This window comes from Dreissena polymorpha, chromosome 3 (assembly GCF_020536995.1).
Source record: "Dreissena polymorpha isolate Duluth1 chromosome 3, UMN_Dpol_1.0, whole genome shotgun sequence".
Taxonomy (NCBI): domain Eukaryota; kingdom Metazoa; phylum Mollusca; class Bivalvia; order Myida; family Dreissenidae; genus Dreissena; species Dreissena polymorpha.
In genome coordinates this window covers 34,725,393-34,739,728 of record NC_068357.1, presented here as the reverse complement: position 1 = coordinate 34,739,728, position 14,336 = coordinate 34,725,393, and the positions used below count along the sequence as shown (strand labels likewise).

The following is a 14,336-nucleotide window of genomic DNA, read 5'->3' as shown; positions in this document are numbered from 1 at the left end:
ACCAAATACCGTATATATCAACTTATAGCGCGTCTCAATGTATAACACGCATGCAATTTTTTAAAGCCAAAATGGAAAAAAACAATTCAAGACCAAAAAACCTGAAAATTGGACCGAAAATGGCCACCATTTTTATATTGCGCAATCATTTAATCAGAGTTTTTCGAGCGCTGTATTTTTTGTTTTAAAGAAGGGAGCATTTATATGATCAGGAGCTTGGGTTGCATAGCACTATATTTTAAACAATTTTTAAGATTATTCTCTCGAGAATATGGGGGCGGATGTCTTCATCGTGATGGTATGGAAGTTGTATATACTCGTCTTTTGTCGATGTCTGATGCGCCAAAACCTTCGAATTGTTTGGCATTGGTGTCGTTGCTGTGAACGTTTTATATAAATAAAACACTTTTATAATATATATACACACTGAGGTGCGTTTGCATATTTTAACGTTCTCAAGTGTCAATTAGGGTCTCAAATGTTAATTTGCATCTCAAATTACTCAACAAGCTTTAGCACATATTTCTCAAAGCTTTCAATTATGAAGTGCAAAAAGATCCCATTCACCCCTACCTTAACCCATTAAACACAACTCCTTCACACAGAACTTGATCTGCTTTCGACAACAGCCCTAAAACTGAGGTCAATGAAGAAGTGTGAAAACACCAACAAAGACAATTTTTCATTTTTTTTGTCAAAACTATTTCTACCCTGTTCATACCTACCCTGACCCGCTATTTGTTGTTTTGACAACAGCCCCTTCAGTCTATAACATTACAGGGTGAAGTTTTCTGCAATAAAAAAATGGCGGCTATTATAAAGATTTGCGATTATGAAATGGATTTTTCAAAATTTAGCAACCAGAAAAGCGTTGTATAACACGTACCAAATATTTTATTTGAAATTTGAAGGTAAAAAAAACTGCGCGCTATACGTGGTTAAATACGGTAAGTATATTTGATGTCTCGGAATAACAGGTTAATGCACTAGCGTTGTGTACCGTATACTTTCGCTTGTAAGACGCATTTTTAAGACTCAAATTAATAAGTTACAGTTGGGGTCGCGTCTTATAAGCGAGATACTGGTGATAATAAACAAAGAATTTCAAAATATCGAGTTTACTGGGCTTATGCTAGCCAAGTTGGACACTTGTCAGTTGTTTTGAATCATGTACTGAAAAATGTACTGAAAATTGACCTTCACAAAATTACGTTATGTATCCCCCATGGTAGTCAAAATAACTTTCTGTCTCTGTAATTAACCAGCACTTTGTATGGTTTATTATGTTAACTTAATCTCCAGACAATCTGTGTTTAGCCTATCCCACATGATTCAGTTATTCTCATGTACAAACATTAAAAGTTCATTGAGTTATTTTGTTTAATGGGATCATGTCACTTCTCTATTTAAATACAATCAACTAATGATCCTGCACATTCAATACCTTAATTATGTTTGAAAACCAAAATCTTTTGGTATGTTTGTGTCATTGACTATTATATCACTTATATATTTAAATGGGCCATGCTCTGTGAAAATGGGGTTTAATGCATGTACGTACAGTATCGTCCCAGATAAACCTGTGCAGTCCGCTTTCCACTTGTATGATATTTTTCATTTAAAGAAAGTATTCTGCTTGGCACAAATCCAGTTTAGGCCGAAAGTGTCGTCCCTGATAAGCCTGTGCAGACAACAATTTTTCACATCCATCAACCCTTTAAGTGCTGGAACCGAATTTTGAAGGCCTTTGCAAACAGTTTGGATCCTGATGAGATGCCACAAAACGTGGCGTCTCATCAGGATCCAGTTTTGTTTGCTATTCTGATAGTATTCTTTGAAAAAAAATGAAGAAAATGCTAATTTTAGAAATTCAGCAGACAACATTTTAGCAGACGACAAATATCCCAGCATGCAAAGGGTTAAACCCCCTTTTTACAGAGCATGGCTCATATTCAAATATAATGACCTATTGAATACCTTAATAATGTATACAGGCTCATATTCAAATATAATTAGCTATTGAATACCTTAATAATGTATACAGGCTCATATTCAAATATAATTAGCTATTGAATACCTTAATAACGTATACAGGCTCATATTCAAATATAATTAGCTATTGAATACCTTAATAACGTATACAGGCTCATATTTAAATATAATTAGCTATTGAATACCTTAATAACGTATACAGGCTCATATTCAAATATAATTAGCTATTGAATACCTTAATAATGTATACAGGCTCATATTCAAATATAATTAGCTATTGAATACCTTAATAACGTATACAGGCTCATATTCAAATATAATTAGCTATTGAATACCTTAATAACGTATACAGGCTCATATTCAAATATAATTAGCTATTGAATACCTTAATAATGTATACAGGCTCATATTCAAATATAATTAGCTATTGAATACCTTAATAACGTAGACAGGCTCATATTCAAATATAATTAGCTATTGAATACCTTAATAACGTATACAGGCTCATATTCAAATATAATTAGCTATTGAATACCTTAATAACGTATACAGGCTCATATTCAAATATAATTAGCTATTGAATACCTTAATAACGTAAACAGGCTCATATTCAAATATAATTAGCTATTGAATACCTTAATAACTTATACAGGCTCATATTCAAATATAATTAGCTATTGAATACCTTAATAACGTAATCAAACTCATTTTCAAATATAATTAGCTATTGAATACCTTAATAACATATACAGGATCATATTCAAATATAATTAGCTATTGAATACCTTAATAACGTATACAAAGAAAACCTTCTATTGTTAATCCTTTTGAGTTATTGCAATGTGTTTTTGTGCGGGCAGAAAATCATATTAGTAACCATTTTATTTTCCCCACACTTTTAAGAGAAAAAGATAGGATTATGTGGTTTTCTCCCCCGTCCGTCCGTCCTGGCCACTATCTTCTCCTACACTAATAGCACTAGAACCTTGAAACTTACACACATGGTAGCTACGAGCATATGTGTGACGGTGATGGTGACGGAATTTTGATCTGACCCCTGGGTCAAAAGTTATGGGGGTTGGGGTGGGGCCGGGTCAGAGATTTTCCTGCGAAGGAGATTCAAAAAAGCTCATAACTAATGTGTCCCTTCAGATATTGCTTTCATATATGGTATGCATGTGTATCTAGACAACACCTTTCCATGCGCATACAATTTTTTACCCCTGTGACCTTGACCTTAACCTTGAGGTCAGCTTTCAGGTTTCGAAATCTGCGACCGCAATTCAAAAAAGGCTCATAATTACTGTGGCCCTTCAGATATTGCTTTCATATTTGGTATGCATGTGTATCTGGACAATACCTTTCCATGCACATAATTTTTTTTATCCCTGTGACCTTGACCTTGAACTTGAAGTCAGCTTTCAGGTTTCTAAATCTGCGACCACGATTCGAAAAAGGCTCATAACTACTGTGTCCCTTCAGATATTGCTTTCATATTTGGTATGCATGTGTATCTGGACAGCACCTTTCCATGCACATAGAATTTTTGACACCTGTGACCTTGACCTTGAACTTAGGGTCCGCGTTTAGATTGCAAAATCTATGATGTGGTTGACTCCGCCGTCTGTCCATCCTGGCCACAATCTCCTCCTACAATATTAGCACTACACCCTTGAAACTTACACACATTGTAGCTATGAGCATATGTTTGACTGCACTATTTGGAATTTTGATTTGACCCCTGGGTCAAAAGTTATGGGGGTTGGGTTGGGGCTGGGTCAGAGATTCTGACTCATTTATTTAGGTTATTTTACATTAATTTTTTTCATTTTTACACTGATTTACTTCAATTGATACTGAACATCTCTTATGGCAATACGGTCAATCTCAACTATGCATGGCCCCATTACCTAACCTGGGGCGCCCCTGGGTCAAACATGCGGTGTGGGGATATGCGTCAGCCTATGCCACGCCATTTCTAGTTCAAATTTATCATCCCCCCCCCCACTGTAAAGCTTCAGTGTGAATTATGTGAAGGCGCTTGTCCAATTAGTTTGTCCAAATCATTTTGTGTCTTCTTCACTCACATGTACCATTGATGGATAAAACTTGCTTCAAATGGTGAAGGCATTGAGAGTATGTGCAGAAGGCCTAAGTCTGTCATACTGCTCAAGGTGAAGGTTGTACTTTAAGGTCAAAGGTTTGAGCCTCCATTTTCATGGCTGCTCTACATCTCCGACTACAAGGATTTTCATGAAACCTATCAGCAATGTGATAATCATCAAGACAATTTGCAGAAGACATGAGTCAGCCAGTCACACTTGCTTAAGGTCAAGGTTAAACTTCAAGGATAAATGTTTTAGCCTCTAGTGTCGTGACCAATCCATAACTTCTATTGCTAGTGAAGTATTTTTATGACACTTAGCTACAATGTTTAGGTAATTTAGATGATTTGCAGAAGGTATGAATAAATGACTAAAACCTTGACATTTGTCTCTAAAATCAAAGTGCTTCCACCTACAACTTTGAAACTTCATATGCACCTAGATGAGTTCTACACGCCACATCCATTTTTGGGGTCACTAGGTCAAAGGTCAAGGTCATTGTGACCTCTAAAAAAATAAATATTCTGACAATCTTTCTTTTATTCAAAACTGCACCCACAGCCGAGCGTTGACACCCGTTATGTGGTGCTCTTGTAAGTTTATTTTGTTGTTCCCCCTTACAAATCCAAGAATTTTAGTTTTGACAAATGTTCATGTAACTTATATTTGCTGATTTTCACTCAGTGACCTGTAGTGACCTACTGACCTTATTTGATTTTACTTTTGTTTTGTTTTCTCACATATATGTTAAACTTATTAAACCCTTTTAATATACATAATATAATAAAATATATAAATAACAACATCCATTACTTTTAGTTACTCAATAAGCTTGTGTTTAAACACTACATAATTTTTGCATGCACTGCCTTGAACTTGAATACATGTGAAATATTCGCCATGATTGATTGAGATATAAGCTTTAATGATGTTAGATAGACTATCATTAAGGTTACATAGGTTCAAAGGAAATTAATTATTCTGATTCACAGTTAATTTAACAGTCTGGTATCTATTTAAGTTTTCTAGCTAAGATTATGTTGGTTATTAATTAAATTTATTAATTTAGGTTCTCTATAATTAGTTGTACAGAGGTGGGCAAGTTCTCATAAATAGAAGTTACTTCCTTTTATTCCCTGAAATGTTAACAAGACCAAAATGATTATACTGCTTAATTTTTAGCTTTGCTGTTTTCGGAGAAAACCCGAGGTATTGCCATAGCCAGCTCGTCGTGTTGTCCGCAGTCCGCGTTGTGCTATTAAACCTTAACATTTTGTTAACCTTTTGAACATTGGTTCTTAAATGAAAGTGCTTCCACCTACAACATTGAAACTTCATATGTAGATGCACCTTGATGAGTTCTACACTCCACACCCAATTTTGGGTCACTAGGTCAAAGGTCAGGGTCACTGTGACCTCTAAAAAAAAAAAAATAATTATCTGACAAGCTTTCATTTATTCAAAACTGCATCCGCAGCCGAGTGTTGGCACCTGTTATACGTTGCTCTTGTTGTAAATTTTTTCTGCAAAATTTGTGTTTTAGAATCATAAAGGTCCCCATTAAATTAATAATAAACATCCACCCCTAAATATTTTTAAAGAAAAGACTTATATTGTTGAAAAGTTATTGTGCGCATATGGCCCCATTGGGCCATCCTTGAAAAATTGTTTGTTTGGCATTACCCGACCCAGGAAAATTTGGGTGGGTTGGTAGGTAGGGATTTTATTTTTTTTTAGTATTTTTTTTTCTGACATTGAACTCCGACATATACCAAACTGAAAGGTAATTATCAAATAAAGCTACAAGTCTTCTTCCTCATGAAAGGACATTGGTAAAGATTTTTCTGCACTGTCCGTATCACCGAACGTGTATTCGTTAGTCTATTTTTTCTATAAAGTGCTTCTTTTCATTTACTTATTTTTTATACGACTTTTGCTATCAGCCGTTATATTGTAGGCAGACGACAATATCAACTGTGTATTCCATTATCTGCGCATGAATGACCCAATATTACCCGATAGCCAACTCAATGTTGATTGGCCCACTACCATATGCGCGTCAAATTGTTCATGGAAACAAAGAGAAAAATAGTTTAAAAAAAACTCTCCAAATTAAAGTGGCAGATGTTTTCAATGAAATTTACCGGATTTAAGCATATTCGCAAATTATATTTTTCTAGAGCCAAATTCGCTATACTTTCGCAAATGGCGAACAACAGCGCGAGCCCTGTAGTAGTGAGCATTTATTCCAATAATAACACGTTTGCAATGCTCGCGCTGTCGTTTGCCATTTGAGTCATTTGCAAAACTATTGAAAATTTGGCTCAAGAAAAATCTAAATTGCGAAAATCTAGTAAAATTTCGTTGAAAACATCTGCCCTTTTTAATCCGGACTGGTTTTGTATGTTTGTCTCTTTGTTTCAATGAAAGTGTTTGCAATTTGAACAGTTAACGAAACCCTGTCTGTACCCGAATAGACATTGCTTGACCTTATTTTTAATGAAGTGCACATGGTAGCTGGCCAATCAACATTGAGCTCGCTTACACATGACATGACGTTGTCTAATGAAACGTGAGAACAGGAAGAGCTATCGGATAATATTGGGTCATTCATGAGCAGATGTTGTATAATTTGAATACACATTTAATATCGCCGTCTGCCTCCAAAATAGCGACCGGGCCGAAAGTCGTATAAAGAGATAAGCAAATGAAACAAAACGTGACAATACCCGTCAATAAATATTTCTAAGCTGACCACTTTTTATCTTTCTACCGAATATTTACAGATCTGAATTAAAGAGTGATAATTAATTAATAAGTTATATGGCGATAATATTTCACATCTCTGCCGATTGCCGAATTGAATTGAACGGTGATAATTAATTTGTTTTTTTACTCCCAAACTATTCTTAACGACAGCAGCGTATTTTAATTAAAGGGATACGAGAAAAACAGAGCAGTTTAATTGTATTTAAAGTCTAATTAATCGCATATGCATATATTAAATAAATAGGCGACTCAAATAAATACCGGTACGCGTTTTGTTCATTGCCATTCTAGATATCCTTGAAAGAGCATTCAATTAAATGACGCAAAACACCGGAAAGGATAAAAAGCAGAAAGGTCAAATTTAGCGGAAAGAAGTTTCGGGGAGCAAAAAAAAAATTCTTTTTGGAAAGTAACAAAAAAATATTCAGTCGGGCCTATTTTAGTGGGTCGGTCGGGTTATGCCAAACAAAAGAATTTTTAAGGATGGCCTTGGTGCAAAAAGGTACGATGTGCCTTCTTATTTCAATGTCACATGGTACCTTTTTGCATCCAGGGGTTGATATCGTACTAATATTGTATGTACACACTTATTCACAAGGTAAATAATCTGTATTGAAGGGAAAATAAATAAATAAAATATTGTAAAAAAAATAAAAAAGATTGTATGTATCTGGGCCATACTCGTCTTACTGTAAATGTTGAAAAGAACTCAAACAAGTCTTGAGAATACTCTGCGACCAACTCGTCCACTTTAACCCTTTGCATTCTGGGAAATGTGTTGTCAGCTAAAATGTCATCTGCTGAATTTCTAAAATTAGCATTTTCTGCCCTTTTTTTAAAGAATACTATCAGAATAGCAAACAGTTTGGATCCTGATGAGACGCCACGTTCTGTGGTGTCTCATCTGGATCCAAACTGTTTGCAAAGGCCTTCAAAATTCAGTTCCTCCACTTTAAATTAAAGACCTTTCTTACTAGTTTCAAGTTTTAATGGCTTCATTTCCAACCCTTAGTTATTGATGAGCAGCAAACAGCATAAAACTTGAACAGACTGCGAGTAATTTGCAGGCTGTTCTGGTTCTATGCTGTTTGCACATAGCCATTTTCACTTTGCTTCTGAGTGGGAAAGGTTTAAGGTGTGTTCTATATAGAACTCAAAAGCTAACATTTTCCTTAGTATGAAAAGACTTTTATATAAAATGACTGCAGTGAACAATGTTCTGCTGCCCAGTAATGTCTCATTTGTGAATAAAACTAATTATGTTTGTTGTTAACTAAGAAAATCGCTAGAAAGTTGTGTTTATTACCACCAAGCATTCACCTTTTCTTCTCTTAGAAAATAATTATATTGTTAATAGTTCAATGAACACCACATAAAAGCAACTATAGTTCTTGAGGTAAACTTCAGTGGCTTCATTCAGCAGTAAGCTCCTGCTCATTATTGGTCATTGACTTATCAGATTACACACTTCTTTCTAGATGAATTTCATTGGTGTGTTTTTGTCACGATTCTTCATTGATAAAAATTGCCATTACAATGTAACGAGGATAAACACAGTACAGCCATGATGCTTGAAGGCTCTACTGCCAAGAGATCTAATAATCTATGTAATGACAATACTGGCTTGCTTTGCATGTTCCTCTGTTATTTTTAATCAACATCAAATTATATTTTATGTTATTTGATGATAGATCTGTATACTGTCTCACTGGCATCTGTTGTTTTATTTGCATACAATTCTTGCTCAACCATTCACCGAATAGTCCAAGCTGTCCTATTTAAACAAAAGTTAGCACTCATGTCCTCGATATGAACTGCTTAAGGTAAAATGTGCAATCGCTTATATGGAGACCTTGCTCACAAAGTTAATTAAATTCAGGTAAGTTTATTGTTAAAAGTTGAAAATCTAGTTTCGCTGCATGGTATCATTTCTTGTTTGTTTTTTTATAAATTGTCAGCATTATTTTACATAAACTATACTTTAAATTTGTCTTTGTGTTCATTTTATCCGAGGTGGATGACAGGAAATGTTCATTGATTACTATCAAGGTGGAAAGATAGTCCAACATGCTGTTTTAAGACAGCTTGTTTGAATTAGTGGTTTGCAAATATAGAATGATACTATTTGTTTAATCAATGTGATTCATAGGATTTAAATACAAGTGTTATTGCCATTAAAGACTGCTATTAGCCTGTATACAAATGGTCAATCAATTATTTAGATGACATTTAAAGGTTTAAATAATAAACCATGCTTGTACAGGTCAATGGAAAGCTTAAAATATTTGGAGTCACAACCGTGGACACATAGAATAGTGGCGCAATCTATGCTCCTTTTAATTAAGGGACGACACTTTCCGCTTTTATGGTATTTTTAGTTTCAAGGAAGTCCCTCTTTACCAAAAATCGAGTTTAGGCGGAAAGTGTCGTCCCTGATTGGACTGTGCGGACTACTTTTCGCTTTGATGATTTTTTTTCGTTTTTAGAAAGTCTCTTCTAAGCAAAAATCGAGTTGAGACGGAAAGTGTTGTCCCTGATCAGGCTGTGCAAACAACACTTTAAGCACCTGCATTAAACCCCCTTTTCGCAGAGGAAGAGTCATTTGTGAAATTAATATTTGCTTTTGATTGTACAATGGAGACTTCAACTTATGCCAGATAAAATACTTGATGCAGAATTTAGAATATCTGAACTTTTTTTACAGTGTCATTACCATTCATCAAAATGCAATGTCAACACAAAACGACTTATATTTTTTTATGTGATGAAATTTCATCCTCAAATATGGCAGGAGGAAATAAAATACTCTGAAAAAAACTTTTTCCTGCTGAATATAGTTCCATTTAATAACGTGTTTGGAATGAGTTGGATTACCTTCAGATGGGAAATATTTCCGGCATCACTAAACTGAGATTCTTCTTTTGTCCTGAAACAAAAAAGAAAAATAATAGTATTCTCTGCACCAATCATGCCTTTGTTAGTACTCTGATAGCTTTTTGAATGATATTTTGCAGACAATTTGCTCATTACCAAGGTCATAGCCATTCTATGATTAAAAACATCAAAGACATAGGAATATCAATGTATGTTGCCCATGTTTGTGTCACTTGACCGAACAGTCATTTAGAGACATATTTATAGATGTTACTTTTTTTACCAGTGTTGTTGTAGGCAATATCAGTATTGGCCTCCCTTTTCATTCAACAATATTATTTTTTTTGCAGAAAAAGTTGCAATTAAGATCCTAGACAAGACCAAATTGGACCAGAAAACCCAGCGACTGTTGTCTCGTGAAATCAGCAGCATGGAGCGTTTGCACCACCCTAACATCATCAGGCTGTATGAGGTAAGGCGTTTGAGCCCCCCTCTGGGATAACAGGGTTTTATGTCTGTGCATAAAGCGTCGACCCAGATTAGCCTGTGCAGAATTCATGGGCTAACGGGGACAACACTTTCCGCTTTTATGATTTTTTTTTTCAAGAAAGTATCTTCTTAGCCAAAATCAAGTTACGGCGGAAAGACTGCACAGTCTAATCTTGGACGACACTTTACGCACATGCAAAAAAACACCTTTTCTCACAGCCCAGCTCATGTAGTGAAAACTTCAAAAATCTTCTCTTCTGAAACTGCTAGACACAGAGGTTTGGTATAATGCATATTGGCATTTACCAAGTTAGTTCAGATTATGCCCCTGGGGTAAACCTGCCCCAGCCCTTTTTGTTTCCCTCGTATGTTTATTGCAAAAACTTGAAAAATCTTTCTGAAAAAGTAAAACTCCTTGGTTTGGTATTTAGCATGTAACATTAAGTGTCACAACAAATGTCAACCATGAGAAGACAATGGTGTGGACAACACTCGACTTCCTACCTCAAAGGTCACAATTAATGTTTAAAGGTTCAATTTTGCCTGGACTGTAATTTCGAAAATATCATGCAAATTAAAAATATTTTTTACAAATAATCACCATGGGGGGACAAATTGTTATGTGTAATCATTTTCTCCCTATTTCAAAGGAAAGGTCACACATTCACACAAGAAGGTTAAAGGTAAACATTGGCCATAAAACATTTGATCCACACTGCCACTTCATCATTCATCAGGCACTTTTTACAATTTTACCATAAATGTTATCATTAAAAAATTGAAATTATTTTTTTTCTTCCAAGCTTCATGTTAAAGGTCACATTTATATTGGAATGGTTAAGGTAACATTTTCTGATTTAAATGTCAAACTTAGGCATAATAGTTTGTCTAAACTGTAACTTTGCCATTATCATGAAATTTTCAAATTAATTGACCGCAAATGTGTCACAGGCAATCCTGTGATCCTTTGGCAAAGGTATAGGTGTGACCAAAGATCAAATAACACAACTGTGCATATAGCAGCTTTAAAGCCACATAAATACTCAAAATCAACACATATTTCATAAAATATTTCGTAAAATACAGTTAAACCATACAAAATTAGTGTTCCTTATAGCCATACATGCCATAATTTTTTAGGTCCAAAGCGGGACATTCCATAAAAAATTTCGGGACATTTGACCAAAAAGCAGGACACCTAAAACGATCTATCATTCCACCTTTACTATAGTCAGTATTGAGTATAGTACTCACAAAAACTCTTGATACTTTTATTCAAGACATAAAACATCTGATATGAAGCATGAAATCTAAAACATAACAATAACAGTTTTATTAAATAGCAAACAACGAAGATAAATTTCATCTGTTTAAGAGTACAAAATCTAGAACATTACGACAACAATACTCATTATATTAATTTCAATGGCAAACTTTAACGCAGGGGAGGCTATCCAGTTGACTGAAAAGTACGGGTTACAGTACACTATCTACCGAACAGTTACATCAGTTACACACGGAATGCGCGGCCGTACACATTTCCGTATTTTGTTTTCTTCCTATATACACAGATTAAACTGAATTGTGAATTGTCAGGCGCTGTAATGGGGTATTGTCAAACTGTCATTAATAACAACACGTTGTTTTTATTACAATAACACAAGACAAGATGGGTAACTCTTTAACTGTTTGTTGCGATGTTTTTTTAAGCATGTGTCCATGCGCAGTTTGTTACTTGTCAATTGTCGCGGCTTAATTGGAGTAGGGTCAAACTGTCATGCATAGCACCTCGTTGTTTTTAGCTTAATTGGAGTAGGGTCAAACTGTCATGCATAGCACCTCGTTGTTTTTATTACAATTACACTAGACAGGATGGGTATCACTTATTGGACTGTTTGTTGCGATTTTGGTATATTGCACATTCGGAATATCCCGCTATATTGGAACTAAACATTGAATGTAAAAGACTCATTTATGACGTAGCGTTAATTTTACAAAACAATTGTTTTTTAAACAGTTTCAAACAAATACAAAATAAACACATTTTCAACATTTATTTTATTATAATAAAACTATCGATAGCAATAAGCGACCACTATCTTGAAGACCACCATGGTGTGAATGCCTGATGAAATCAATAATTAGCCGATAAATCGCTGATAAGGTGTCATAAACAACACTGGTACACACGATAAGTAGAATCGGATTGTTAATTGGGGGGCAATAAAGGGATTAGCGGTGTTAAGTGTTAGCGAAACAGAGCTTGAATAGCGAATTTTATTGGGAACCTATACACCTTACATCGTTTTTTACGAATGTCGGGACAAATCGTCTCATGGCGGGACGGCGGGACAAAGGGCCCAAAAGCGGGACTGTCCCGCCGAGATCGGGACGTATGGCATGTATGCTTATAGCATTTTAGCCAGAATTTCAACCATAGATGTGGTATGGTTACATATATTTAATGAGATACAAAATGCTCATTTTTATATTGTTTTGCTGGATGTCAGTCGGTCTGTCAGTAGACCAGTTTGTTTCCGATTAAAAACTCGTCAATGAAATGACTGATTGGCTCGATACTTCACATGTGAATTGTCCTTGGACAGTAAATGACCCTAATGAAATTGGGGAAACAAGGTCAAAGGTCTAGGTCACTGTCACAATAAGTGTGAACATTGTTTCTGATAAATAAATTGCCAATCAATTGACCGATTGGCTTGATACTTCACATGTGCATTGGCCTTGGAAGGTAGATGACCCTTATTGAAATTGGGGTCACAAGGTGAAAGATCAAGGTCAGTATCACAATAAGCGTGAAAATCATTTCAGATCTATAACTTGGCAACGAATTGACTGAATGGCTTGAGTTTTGCCATGTGCATTTGCCTTGGACAGTAGAGGACCCCTATTGAAATTTGGGTCACTACATCAAAGGACATGATTGTTGACTGTCACAATAAGTGGGAAAATCGTTTCGGATCAATAACTCGTCAACGAATTGACCAATTGGCTTGATACTTCCCTTCTGCATAGACCTTGGACTTACGATGACCCCTATTGAAATTTGGGTCACTAGGTCAAAGATCAAGGTCACTATCACAGTAAGTGTGAAAATCATTTCCAATCAATAACTTGTCATCGAATTGACCGATTATTTAAAATGGCTAGATATGTGGCCAACAGGCATCTTACTATTGTTTCATTCCATTTTTATGCCCCAAAAGGGTGGCATATAGTTTTTTAACTGTCCGTCAGTCAGTCAGTCCGTCCGAAAACTTTAACATTGGTCATAACTTTTGCAATATTGAAGATAGCAACTTGATACTTGGCATGCATGTGTTTCTCATGGAGCTGCACATTTTGAGTGGTGAAAGATCAAGGTCATCATTCAAGGTCAAATATATGGCTTCAAAGCGGCCCAGAAGAGGACATTGTGTGTCTGACAAACACATCTCTTGTCTCATTTCCTTTTTACACTTTTTATCTTTCATAGAATTTTGTTTATCTTATGCTTTTCAATTTGTTCGTATCAAATTTTTCTTTTGTTTTTTGCATTAATTCTCAGTGAAACTCATATTAATGAAAGTATAAAATAGCTTGTAATATGACCTAAAGTAAAGTTCTTGTCGTGCTTATGGAATTACCACTTCGTGTTTATTTTATTTTCTGATGCTAAGCTCCAATAAAATTAGCAATCATGAATTTAGAGTGGACAGATTATTAACCTGCATAATATACCTCAGGTCTGAACTATGAGTACTTTTATTAACATTTCCCACTAATTGCAGATACTATATTTAGTAAAAAAATGGAATGTATTTTCCCAGAAATATCTTGTTAAGTCTGTCTCTGAATGTATAATTGTGTACAGGCTTTTTATGCTGCCAATTAGTGGAAAGCTGGTGTTCTCAGCTGCCTTTTGACTTCTGGGTGGATCTAGCTCAAACTTTCACAGTTGAAAGACCTGAATGTGTTGATGATTGTCAAATAATTTTAGCTGTGATTAGCCGTGGCAGAATTGTGGTCTTGGGTCTGTTTTTCCACTTTGGAATGTATAACTTAATTACTCTAAGTTTTCGGACACTTGTATTTTTTTTTGTTAGTGTC

The 14,336-nt window shown here is 35.2% G+C and overlaps 1 protein-coding gene across 19 annotated transcripts in view; it reads left to right on the top strand.

Annotated features, from left to right (window-relative positions):
- Positions 1-14,336, top strand: part of LOC127873654 (serine/threonine-protein kinase NIM1-like) — a 66,185-nt gene that overhangs the window by 30,804 nt on the left and 21,045 nt on the right. For all 19 annotated transcript variants that reach the window (XM_052417565.1, XM_052417556.1, XM_052417557.1 and 16 more), the window contains exon 3: positions 10,091-10,212. In XM_052417565.1, the coding sequence (XP_052273525.1) occupies positions 10,091-10,212 (122 nt within the window). The remainder of the gene's footprint in view (positions 1-10,090; positions 10,213-14,336) is intronic.